We start from the raw sequence: 12,171 nt of genomic DNA, 5'->3' as shown, positions 1-12,171 counted from the left end.
GCCCGGGCCCCTGTGGGCATCTCTCGTGTCTGCGCGCCCCAGCCGAGTGTAAAGGCGCTGGCGGGGCGGTGGCTGTACAGGCTGGGACAGGACACAGGTACCGCCGTGCCGCGATGCCCGGGAGCCCCGCGGTGCTCTAGGGCACGGACCCGCAGAGAGCTCAGCCCGCTCACTGCCGCAACAGCGCGGGGCAGGAGTGTCGGCCCTGAGGGAACCCTTAGGTACCCCCGGGGCAGCTTCTGCCCTCAGGGTGCGCTCCCCGCGTCGGGCTGGCGGGGCGGGGCCGAGAGTGGAGGGGCGGGGCCGAGAGTGGAGGGGCGGGGCCAGCCCGGGGGGGGGGGGGGCGGAGAGGGGGGGGCGGGGCCAGCCCGGAGGGGCGGGGCTGAGGACGGAAGAGCGGAACCGTACTGGGATGGGCCGAGGGCGGAGGGGCGGAGTCTGGCCCCCCAGGGGGCGGGGCGAAGAGGGGATGGGGCGGGGGCCGCCTGGGGGCGGGGCGGAAGGCGAGATAGCCCCGCCCGGCCCGGCCCGGCCCAGCCCGGCCCGGCCGTCCCGCAGCGCCGCCGGGGCGGGCCTTAGGCTCTCGCGGGAGCTGTGCAGGCGACGCCCGTCTGTGAGCGCGGCGGCTGCGGAACCAATAAAGTTTGTTTCAAAAAAAGGCAAGAAAAGGGCAGGAAAGGAGCCGTGTCGCCGCGGCTGTGGGCAAGTGCGTCACTGACCGCCCGGCCAGCCCGGGGCGGCCGGAGCGGGCGAGGGTGGACGGGCAGCTCCAGCCCCGGCTCCGGCTCTTCTCGGCCTCGGCAGCCGTCGTCCTCCGCGGGGAGCGGCGCCGCCGCCGCTGTGCGGGCCCGCTCGTGAGTATGGCGGGGCGGCTGCGGCGGACAGCGCTCCCCGCGCAGGGCGGCGGGGTGGCCGTGCCGGGCCCGGGCCTGGCGGGGTCGCCGGCGGTGCCGGGGCGAAGAGTGACAGGTGTCAGGCTCCCCCTCCGCGGGGACACTCCCGCCAGTCTGGCTGCGGGCCGGGCCGTGCTGTGCTGTGGGACGGGAGCTGCTCCGGAGTGCTGTCGGTCCGGGGCCGAGGCAGCGCTGGGCGCCGGCTGACTGCTCGCCCCGCGCCCGGCTGCCCTCCGCCCTGCCCGCAGCGCCCGTGTCCGCAGTGCCCGTGTCCGCGCTCCCCCGGCGCCGGGGAACATGTAAGCGCGGCCGGCGGCGTGAGGCGCTCCCGTGTGGCCGCTTCTTGCGGGGGGGTCGCCGCTGACCTGCGGGGTTTTGTGTGTGTTCCCTCACGGCAGGGCTCGCCTCCCCCTCCCCGCAGTGAGTGTCCCGGCGCGGGGGCAGCGCCGGACGGGCGACCGCGGCCATGCCGGGCGGTAAGGAGACGCGGCTGCTGCACCTCGGCGAGATGGAGAAGCTGGACAAGACCCTCTTCAGGCTGGAGCAGGGTAGGTCGGGGCGGCGAGGCAGAGTGAGAGGGAAATGGTCAGGACCTCGACACCGTCTTTGGTCGGCGGTGGAAACGGAGCTCAGCCTGTTTTGGTGGGGGTTTTGGAGTGTGGGGGTTTTGTTGTTGTTGGTTTGGGTTTGGCTGTGGCTCTGTTGGTTTGGTTTGGTTTTACTTTTTCTGTTGTTTTAATGTGAAACAATTTCTGACGCTCTTGCTTCCACTGCAGAGCTCTATGGGCTCCAGACACGGCTCGGTCTGACTCATAAAACTCTTGAGAAATGAAGAACAGATTGGCCTGGAGCCGTCAGTCTTAATGGGAGTGAAGTACAAAGCGTGTTTTGGACGGCTCTGTCCCTCTCCTTTTATAGCCTGTACTTCAGGGACCCGAAGAAGTCATATAAGTCAAGATCTCCAGTGTTTATCTGCAATGTCTTATGCAGCATCCCATGTGTTAATATTATAATTCTGAAATCTGTCAGTAATACGAACATTTTGCAAAGTTTGAAAGTTTGAGGTAGTATTTCAGAATATAAGCTCTTTAACTCCTCCTAAATCTCATTGTCAGATTTCTTAGCACTACTGAATACTTCTAAGAACTTGACATTATTTCTCCTTGAAGTGTTCCTAAGTCTATTTGGAAAACAAAAACATAACACCAAAACAAATAAACAACCCCCCCCCCACTAATTGGTTGACTGTTATGCCAGTCATCAAATTCAGACTATAAAACTAAAATCACTGTCTTTAAAAAAATATTTTTAATGATGAAACAATTTTTATTACGAATTTTTGTGGGGTTTAGTACTGTGTGTTACTGATCTAGTAACCTAATATCAAAGTGATTTAGTAAAGGAGCAAGATTTTGATTCTTGAGAATAAAAATTCTCTTCAACTATATTGATTTCAAAATTTTCTTACAGTCTAATATAAGAAAATGTCAGTACTGAAGAAGTGCAGAGTTGACCCTAACCTCCATTTTTAACTCTTCCATCTAGTTGTGTAGATTTTCTTGAGTGACACAGAAGTGCAGGACTGTCAGACATTCAGAGTGCCTTTGCTGGTAGAAGTCTCCAAGAGGGCATAGCTAATTTTGAGCACAGCATTCCTGATGTCAGTATTACTGTTACAGGAAATAAGATATCAATGGCATATATCCCTGTCCTCTAATTTTAGTAATCCCTGTAGCAAAATGTCAGGTCAGTACTGAAGAGAGTGTACTTAACATTCCAAAAGTGATTTTTTTTTTAATTTTTTTTTTTTCATTCAAATAAACTTTATTTTACCTGCAAGACATTCAGATCCAAAAACCATTACTCTGCATGGTGGGTTTTGATGCAGTGATGATTGTTAGTAAGAGGAATGCCAAACGTGGATGGACATATTTAAATGTGTTCAGACAGTGAATTCTGGTATTAGAGTCACCATGATTCTGCTTAATAAGCAAGTGGGGTTTTTTTTGACTTATGATACTGGAACTTGACATCCTGATATTTTATGCTTTGATTCATTCTCGGTGTATTAATAACTTTCTCTTTTTTTAAAAATACTCAGGTTTCTTTTACTCCCTATTTTATAGACTGCTAGAGCTAGTAGGTGTTTTACTACAGTTACCTATGTGACTGGCATGTAATATAGAAAAGTCACTGTGCAAGAATTTATATCCATTTCATTCACTTGAAAGAACCCTGTAATTAGCCATGCTGATGGTGGTGCTAATTACATGGTGGCCCTCATACCCGCAAGTGGAAGCATATTCTGAAACCTTTTGACTAAATTGAATTTTTTTTATATCCAGCTCAACAGACTACATGTGGTTTTAGGACCTAATTTTTTAACTCAATTTTTTCTCATTTTCAAGGGAATCTTCAGCCTAAACTTAAGGCTATTTCTGTGTGTGTAGCCTGCAGCATGTATACAAAACTCCCTCTGGTTTGCTGAGCTCTCTGAAAGTTTAAAAATTTGTATATTGTAGATTACACACAAGTACATATAATTTTACATTATATATCATTTTATGTATAAAAGCATAAGGAGTTTAGCACTGTTTAGTGAACCCTCAGTGAATAATGAAGGGATTTGAAATATTTTCTGCTTTGAAATGTGTTCCTAATTTTTTTTCAGGCATTTTCATGAGTCAGCCTGTGATTTGGTAAACCTACATACTTAAAGACTGCATAAAATTTCATGCAGTCTGATGATCACTGTGTTTTTCTGTATTTCTTTGTTAAGACTTTTATGTAGCAAAGAGAAACAAATAGGAAAGGAGACGAATAATGTCATATAAGTAAAGGAAAAAGAACTATATATAAAGTATGCAAAGAGCAATGATAGGAAGGTAGGGAGAGATGATGCAGTTTTGGGTGCCACATCTAAAGCTATTATAGAGCATCCAAAGAAGAGTGATAGTGAAGGGCCTGGAGGGGAAGCTGTGTGAGGAGCAGCTGAGGTCAGTTGGTCTGTTCAGCCTGGAGAAGCGGAGACTGAGGGGAGACCTCACTGCAGTCTTCAGCTTCTTTGTGAGAATAGGAGGGGCAGGCACTGATCTCTTCTCTGTGGTGACCAGTGACAAGACCTGAGGGAATGGCCTGAAGTTGCCTCAGGGAAGGTTTAGGTCGGATATTAAGAAAAGGTTCTTCACCCAGAGGGTGGTTGGTCACTGGAACAGGGAAGTGGTCACAGCACCAAACCTGACAGAGTTTAGGAGATGTTTGGACAATTCTCTCAGGCATGTTATGCTTTCTGGGGCTGTCCTGTGCCAGGAATTGGACTTCAGTGATCCTTGTGAGTCCCTTCCAGCTCAAGATATTCCATGAGATTTTGCAGTAGAAATATGTCATTCTGCTGAAATTCTTGTCAGATATGTTGGTGCTTTTTTATTAATATGATATCAAAGTAGGAGTTATAATAACAGACTAGAAATACCTAGTCATCCTGATAGTGATTTTCTTTTTTTTTTCTTGAGGTTTTGAACTGCAGTTCCGACTGGGCCCAACTCTTCAAGGCAAGCCCGTTACTGTGTACACAAATTATCCAGCTTCTGGAGAAGTGTTTGATCGCCACAAGTTCAGGACATTATCATGGCACAATCCTGCAGGAAAGGAAGATGACTCTGACAAATACTGCAAGCTGGATCTCCAAATTTCTGGGTCATATCAGTACTATTTTAGTCTTGGGTGAGTGAAATTCTTATATTTACAGCCAAATGCAGTCTGCTTCTACACTTTAACTTGAAGAAAACTAGTTTTCAAAGTGCAACCATTGGGCCAATCCAAATCTACTAATGAAAGACTGACTGGTGTTTTTTTGAAACCTTCTGATGCAGAGATGTTCTGAAGAATATACAGAACCAAGTTAAATTTCTGTGAATGCTGGAGAAGCAGTCTATTTTTACAAGTTTTCAAATTCATCAGCATTATGAGCATATGAATGATTAATTTGTACTTTCTTCATTGACTTTGATGTTTGTTTTCTACCTTTCTAGCACAGAAGTTCTGGCATTCTTTACTTGCATCCTTTATGTCCTCCTTTGTTTTAGTGGGACAACTGAAGAAGAGAATGCCAGTAGCTGTAATAATTGTAGTCTGGTATTTGGAGTTTCTGGAAGATGGGTGGTAAAATTCTTCCAGGCTTAGAAGGAGATTTAGCTTTGGGTATCTACCTGAGGATGGTGCTCGCAATGGAGATCTTTGTCTAATAGATGGGCAGTCAGGTTTTCTGTGTTTCTGTCCATATGCCAAAGGGAGGAACCTGTACTCTGTCTCAGCAAATAACAAAGGTATCTCACTTTTGCAGAGAGTTTAAAGCTCTGTGTTTCAATTGCGTTCTTTTAATTCCAGTAGAGAGATGATGCCTAAAAGATGAACATTTCAATGTCTCCTGTTTTCTTCAGGTGCCTTGCAGTCCTGTTGTTCCTCTCCCCCCAACCCTGTACTGGGCTACTGTGTTTTTTAAATAGCTGTACTGCTTGGATTCTCTTTGTGAAAGACCATGGCTATTAACTGTACCAATGAAAATTAATTTTTCCTAGAAATGAAAAAAGCGGTGGAGGTTACATAGTTGTGGATCCTATTTTGCATGTTGGAGCTGATAATCATGTACTACCTTTGGATTGTGTTACGCTCCAGACATTCCTTGCTAAGTGTCTGGGACCGTTTCATGAATGGGAAGATAGACTTAAAGTTGCAAAAGAAACAGGTAATGCCAATACACCTATTGAAGGATATAAATTTTTGTCTTATGATCAAAAAGCAAAGTTACACTGAAGAGCTTCAGTGTGAGCTCATTTATTCTTTTTTAGATTAAATATTTTATACTATGTTCAATTAACTGATTAAGTCACTGAAATTATTAAAATATTGCCAGAGGTGCAAAAATTCAGGGATTTCCTAATATGGGAAACCACTTCTGTTTTATTGTTTTGATTTCAGATAAACTTGGAAGTTTGTAGAATTGTCAGGGTGATTTTTAAAGCTTGTGTTATGCAGAATTTCAAGGGGAAGATTCAGATTAATTTATACTGATTATCCCAAAAACGAGCTCTAAGTCTGTGCTATAACTACAGCTTATTAAGCTTCTTCCAGTTAACTTTGGGTTTTTTTCCTCATTGAATAAGTGGTTTTTTTGTTACGTAGGTTACAACATGATTCATTTTACACCACTGCAGAAGCTTGGACTGTCTAGATCATGTTATTCACTGGCTGACCAGTTAGAAGTAAATCCTGAATTTTCAACCCATAATAAAAAGTGCACTTGGAGTGATATAGGAGCTCTTGTGGAGAAAATGAAAAATGAATGGAATATGCTTTGCATCACAGATGTAGTCTACAATCACACTGGTACGATTTTTGTGTGTTAATAACCAGATTATTTCTATAATTATATTTCATTATTTCCCTTAACTTGTCCCTCTTGAATGCATTTTTTAGTAGCTGTTTTAAGCAATGTAGTTCTCTGCCTTTGAATCTCTCAAGTTCAGAACAACTACTTACAATTATAATTGATATATCTCTGTAACAGGTGTAAAAGAATGTAGTATTGTTACTGAAAGAGTGAATAGAGCCCTTTCTAAAGAGGTTTAATGAGCTGTGTATGTGTCTATATAATATGCTTATTTTCATGAACTGTGGTGTGCAGTTCCCACGTATTTGAACAGAGTCTGCATTATGAATTATTTGCTGAACATAAACTGAGTCCTTGTTAAACTGGGTATTATGCTTGTAGTTGCTTAAAAACTCTGATTTGGGTCTAATATGCAGATGGTAAACAGAGCTGGGACAAGAGGCTGGGATTAAGCAATAGAGGAAATGTTATAGCTCCATCTGTGGGGAAAGAAAAAAGAGAGCTTTGAGTTGGGGGCAGGTTGTGTTTTAAGCATAGATATGCTAATACATCAAAGGTGTTACTTATTTGCTTGAGGGACAGTGGGTTTTGTTCTGTGTTGTTATACTGTAATTCTAAAGATCATAATAATTAGAATTCTTATAGCAGAGTACAAGTAGTTATGTTTTACTGATGTCTTTTGAGGCTTAAAATACCCTAAATACAGATATATGTGAATTTCAAGCTTTAATTGCTTTGGTTCTTTGGTGTTGACTGCTGCCAAACATTCCGATCCAATCAGTCTGCAGTGCAATGTGGGCTCTGTTTGCCCTATCTGTTTGTTGAAAAGTTACTAAATATAGTTGTTGGCTGTGTGTCTGAGGGAATTAGGCTTTTAAACCTTCTCCGAATTCTGGATAAAAAATTTCTTGCACTTGACCAACTAGAAGTCCAATTTCTGTTACATATGCTTGAGATCCTGTTTGTACAGTGTATATTTGTGTGCTACCAAGGAGACAGTTTGGGGTTTTTTATGCATAGAAATACCTAGCTCTAAAATTTAGACACCAGAATATATTTAAGAACAATGTCACATTATTTGGCTACATTTGTAGAAGGACTTTTTCAGGTTACATTCGGAGTTAGTCATCTCCATTGGGGATGGATGACTCAACATTTGCACTATGGTGAAAGGATGTTGAGAAGTGTTTTCTAACAGGATAGAAATACTCAGATGATTGTGGTTCTGACTTACATCATTAAGCAAGGTATACTTGCTGGCTTTGCTGCCTGCTTTTAAACTTGAATTTCCTCCCCCCTCCTTTTTGTAGTTTATAATCCAAACCTCTTGATATACAACTGTCTCCAAACTTTATTAAATGATAAATGTAGCATTAGCCAAAAGGTATGTTGATGTTATATGCTTGTGGAGCTTTTTGGATTTCTTTTTGAAGTAAGAAGATAGGGAAATAGTTTTTGGGATTCTTTTTGTCTGAATCTTGATTAGATGGAAATTTAACTTTTTTTTTCCTCTTAATTGAACAGTGATTTCCAGTAGTTCAGTTAATTAATTCCTGCACATTAGGGTGGTTTAATTGTAAAACATGTTTTATAGACTCATTTGAATATGAAAGGCACAAAATGTATAGTCCATTATTTGAGCCGATGATGGATACTTGCACATCATTATTAATTCTGCAGCATGTCTGCCTGAGAAGCTTAAGTTGTCTCACTGTAAATCCTCTAATGTTGTTAATTCAAACAGCTCATGACCCCTCAGCTTACACTGGTTCTGTCTGTTGGTAGTTTCTTCTTTCTGGTTGAGACAACTGTATTCCCCTCTGTTCCTGTGGGAGTCAGACAGCTCCCTTTCAGGAGCAAGCATTAAGATGTTTGGTGTTCACACGGGATTGGAGACCAGGCTGCTTGCACAGTAGAGAGCAGTGGGAATCGGTTTTTGTTGTTAGCATCTCTGTAAGGCTCTAATGAAAGCCAGCATCCATGGCCTGACTTCAAAAGTGAAGTCGTGCACTGACGTGTTAAATGTCAGTGCACCTTTGGCCTCTTCACAGGAGTATCACAGATAAACTGCCAGACTCTCTCTGGGACCTGCGTAGATTGAAGAAAGAAGTACATGTCAACTGGCATTTACTTTTCACTGGGAGATAGAAACAAGAGATTTGGGTTTTTTCCTTTTCTGAGCTTTCAGTGGCTGTAATAAATTGTATAAAGGAATAAACTGAGATAAATTTTATATTATTTATCTTTCACAAGAGGCTACTATTCTGTAATGGCAATATAGTACTTGAGTAAATGCTACTTTCAAGCACTTAACTGATCGCATCAAACAGCACCTTTTTCTCAGCTTTAAAAAGAATTTAAAAAAAAGGTCTTGGGCCATGAGCATCACTACTAAATATTAAGTTTGTGTTTAATTTATATAACAATGAGTTAGTAATTTAAAGAAATAATTTCAGATTTTTCAAAGAAGAATTTAATGAATTTTAGAAAATGTTCTGTAATTTCTTGTCTTGGTATTTCTGTATTCTTACACTTACTATGTACTACACACACACACACATACGTATATATATATACACACACACTCTGTACTATACTTATTTTTTCCCTAGCTGTAGCAAATGTAATCACCAGTAATGTTTTGGGCAATTTTTTTCCTGCAGGGTTAGATTTCTTTTGGTGTTATGTTGTGAATCACTGAAGCTTGCCTTCTGATCAGGAAATATCATTCTGTTCTGTACCAGAATTATTGGAAGGTCTGCTGACTTTTTTTTTTATGTTAATCCCTTAGATTTAAATTATATATTGCCTTTTTAGAATTATTTGTATTTACTCATGAAAGTAATTTATAATAAATCATAGTTCTCTATAGGTGAATAGTACAAGTGGTTTTACTTTTTGGAGAAAAAAATTTTTTTCAGCCTAGCTGAAAAATTTTTTTAGGCCTTTATCAGCCTAATCTTATTGTTGCTTTATGTAACTTTAAAACATGGTGAGTTTAGTTGTAGGTGGTATTTAAACCATGAAGATCTTAATTTCTACAAATGGTTTGACCTTATAAACATGGAATTTTGCCATGTGCATAACTGTCTTGAGATATAATGTTAAAGGGTGTTCAGAAGAGCTGTTCACACTATGGACTGAGCTAGGATATCTTTTCTTTCCCTTTGACATTTTTGTTGTAACTTCTTTGAACTAAGCAAATTTGTATTTTAGGTGTTATTTGTTCTGCTATAATTCTGGGCATGTTAGTGACTCTTCATGTTTCCAATACAATAATTTATTATATATTTTCCCATGCATTAAGTACTACTTCTGTTTTTCTGTGCTTTTCTGAAAACCTGAGTTTTGTTCTTAGGCATTCTCTGGGTTTTTCTTCTTTTTATTTAGTTTTTCAACTGCAAGTATTTATTCAGAAGAATATAACCGAAAGCATTTTATGATTCTGTGAAATTTATTTTCAGTTAGACAGTGTTTAGGACAGGTTCAAAAATGAAAATAAATTAACTCTTGGATTTTTTTCTTCTTTCCAAAATCAAATTGTTCTACTATATGTATTTAATCATATTGCTACATGCACACTGTCTATATTAGAATACTACACCCATTTTTGGTGAAGACTCCTTACCTTCTCTGAGAGAATTCCTAATGTTCAGCATATTTTCTGGTGCTTGCTGATGCTGCAGGGGAAACTTGGAAAATAGACACAGAGTGTAGTGTTTGATCTCAATTACTGTTCCATTTGCATGCACCAGACAGTGCACTCATCTTCCTGTGGAAGACTCATTGGCATCGCTTCCTGCCACTCTGCTTCTTATGTACACAAAGTATCACAGCTAATCCTTTCTTAAAAGCACATTTAACCATATTTTTCATTAAATTAAAATTTCATTATTTTTTGGGTGGTGTGTGTGAGCTCTTGCTCTCTGGTTGTGTGTGATGAATATTAAAAATTAAACAGCTTATGTCATCATAAATCTTGGTTTGAGATATATGTTTGGCTTTCAACACACAAAGAACATCAGCATCTCTTATTGGTTATTTAATGTATTTCCTGCAACAAAAATGTGATTTGTTTTCTTTTTTTTGTCAGTGTTTTGTAATTGGTGGTACTATTGCATATTTTTATGTCACTAACAAAAAGTTTCCCTGCAGTTTCTGCAGCTGTGTTTGTTGCAATAAAAGTGGCAATCAGTAGGAAACACTTCTGCATAAAACATGGCTTTCTATTGACTTGGAAAACCTAGTTGAAATGTGAATGAACTGTATGTGCCATAGTACCTTAACTTCTTGGTGTGAAGATGATTGCAAAAGACAGTGTTCAGCTTATGTACTTATGTTTTTGTTTGAGGGGTTTTTTTCACCACCCTTTTCCTTTCTTCAATAAGCTACTAACAGTGAATGGCTCAGGATGCATCCAGAATGTGGCTATAACCTTGTAAATTCTCCTCACCTGAAGCCAGCTTGGGTATTGGACAGAGCTCTGTGGCACTTGACTGGTATGGTGGCTGATGGGAAGTGTATTGCCAAAGGGGTCCCTCCCTTGATTGAGAGTGATCAACACCTGAATGTAAGTGAATGAGAACTAAGTATAAGCTAATGAACAGCATAAATAGCTGATTAAACCTTTCAGTATTTCTACGTTTATACACCAGTATAAAATGGTGTATACTTTGCAGATACATTTAGTGAAATAAGCCTTTACTCTCCAATTTTTTTCTAAGCAATTTGTGTCAGTGCTTAGGTTTTTAAGAATATATGAAGCAACATTTATTAACCAACATAATTTTAATTTTTACAGTGTTTACGTAAAATAATTCATGAAGATATATATCCAAGAATTAGACTATGGGAGTTTTTCCAAGTGGATGTTAACAAAGCTGTGCAGCAATTTAAAACCCTTCTAACTCAAGGTAAAGGAGAAGAGTATGTTGCTGAAGCATGTGAGTTAAATATTTATAGTTCAAGAGACAGTAAGATGGAAAACAAAATAATGCCATTTTTTGCTATGTGAGATATCTGCCGTGCTGACTTAAGCATCATACAAGAATGCTTTGAGAGCTAGGAAAGGCTTTTAATACTTTGTACCACTTCATTGCCTTCATCCACCCTTATCTTTGCTGATACTATAACTGTAAAAGTTCTGTGCCCTTTGAATGTAATTCGTATTTTTATTTTGAGTACTCTTTTTTTCTGTCTTTTTCCTAGGCAAAATGAGCACTAAATCTGATCCAAATCAACATCTTCAAATACTTCAAGACCCTGATTATAGGCGATTTGGCTGTACTGTAGATATGAATATAGCATTGGCAACATTCATACCACACAGGTATTGTATTACTGATTGCAAGTTAAAATCACAAGTGAAGTTAAATTTGTGAAGCCAAATCACATTATTTTCAGAGATGAGAAAAAATTTAATTTTTTATTCCTTTTAGTTGTATATACTGTGTGTTGTTAAAATAATTTTTTGTAATCGTTTTCTTCTTTTATTGTCCTCCTGATAAGCAATGGACCAGCTGCAATAGAAGAATGTTGTAACTGGTTTCGCAAGAGGATTGAGGAACTAAATGCTGAGCAATACAGACAAACTACTCACCATCAAGAACAGGTGTTATAATTACTATGTTTTAATACTGAATTGTTTCAAATTACGAACAAATGCAGGCATTTCAATAATGCATCATTTAATTACTTCTAGGCTGTCAATTGTCTTGTGGGGACTGTGGTTTATGAACGAATGGCTTGTGGTGGTCCTAAGCTGGGTCTTATCAGTAGAAAAAATCCCTTAGTTACCAGGTATATACATGTTTTTTTGTTTGTTTGGAAACTATTAGAATCTATCCAGGGAAAGCAAGTTGATAGTTCGTTAAAAGTAAACATTAGTAT

The 12,171-nt window shown here is 40.6% G+C and overlaps 1 protein-coding gene across 2 annotated transcripts in view; it reads left to right on the top strand.

Annotated features, from left to right (window-relative positions):
• The first annotated feature begins 1,296 nt into the window (after positions 1 to 1,296).
• The window catches only part of AGL (amylo-alpha-1, 6-glucosidase, 4-alpha-glucanotransferase), a 32,809-nt gene continuing 21,934 nt past the window's right edge, over positions 1,297 to 12,171 (top strand). For both annotated transcript variants that reach the window (XM_027651546.1, XM_027651545.1), the window contains exons 1-9: positions 1,297 to 1,441; positions 4,406 to 4,616; positions 5,471 to 5,637; positions 6,075 to 6,278; positions 10,671 to 10,852; positions 11,084 to 11,195; positions 11,491 to 11,611; positions 11,791 to 11,893; positions 11,984 to 12,081. In XM_027651546.1, coding sequence (XP_027507347.1) covers positions 1,360 to 1,441; positions 4,406 to 4,616; positions 5,471 to 5,637; positions 6,075 to 6,278; positions 10,671 to 10,852; positions 11,084 to 11,195; positions 11,491 to 11,611; positions 11,791 to 11,893; positions 11,984 to 12,081 — 1,280 coding nt within the window. In that variant the 5' untranslated portion in view covers positions 1,297 to 1,359. The remainder of the gene's footprint in view (positions 1,442 to 4,405; positions 4,617 to 5,470; positions 5,638 to 6,074; positions 6,279 to 10,670; positions 10,853 to 11,083; positions 11,196 to 11,490; positions 11,612 to 11,790; positions 11,894 to 11,983; positions 12,082 to 12,171) is intronic.

The sequence above is a fragment of the Corapipo altera genome, unplaced genomic scaffold (assembly GCF_003945725.1).
Source record: "Corapipo altera isolate COAL_440 unplaced genomic scaffold, ASM394572v1 57, whole genome shotgun sequence".
Taxonomy (NCBI): domain Eukaryota; kingdom Metazoa; phylum Chordata; class Aves; order Passeriformes; family Pipridae; genus Corapipo; species Corapipo altera.
Note: the sequence above shows the minus strand (reverse complement) of the source record. Positions and strands in the feature narration are given on the sequence as shown.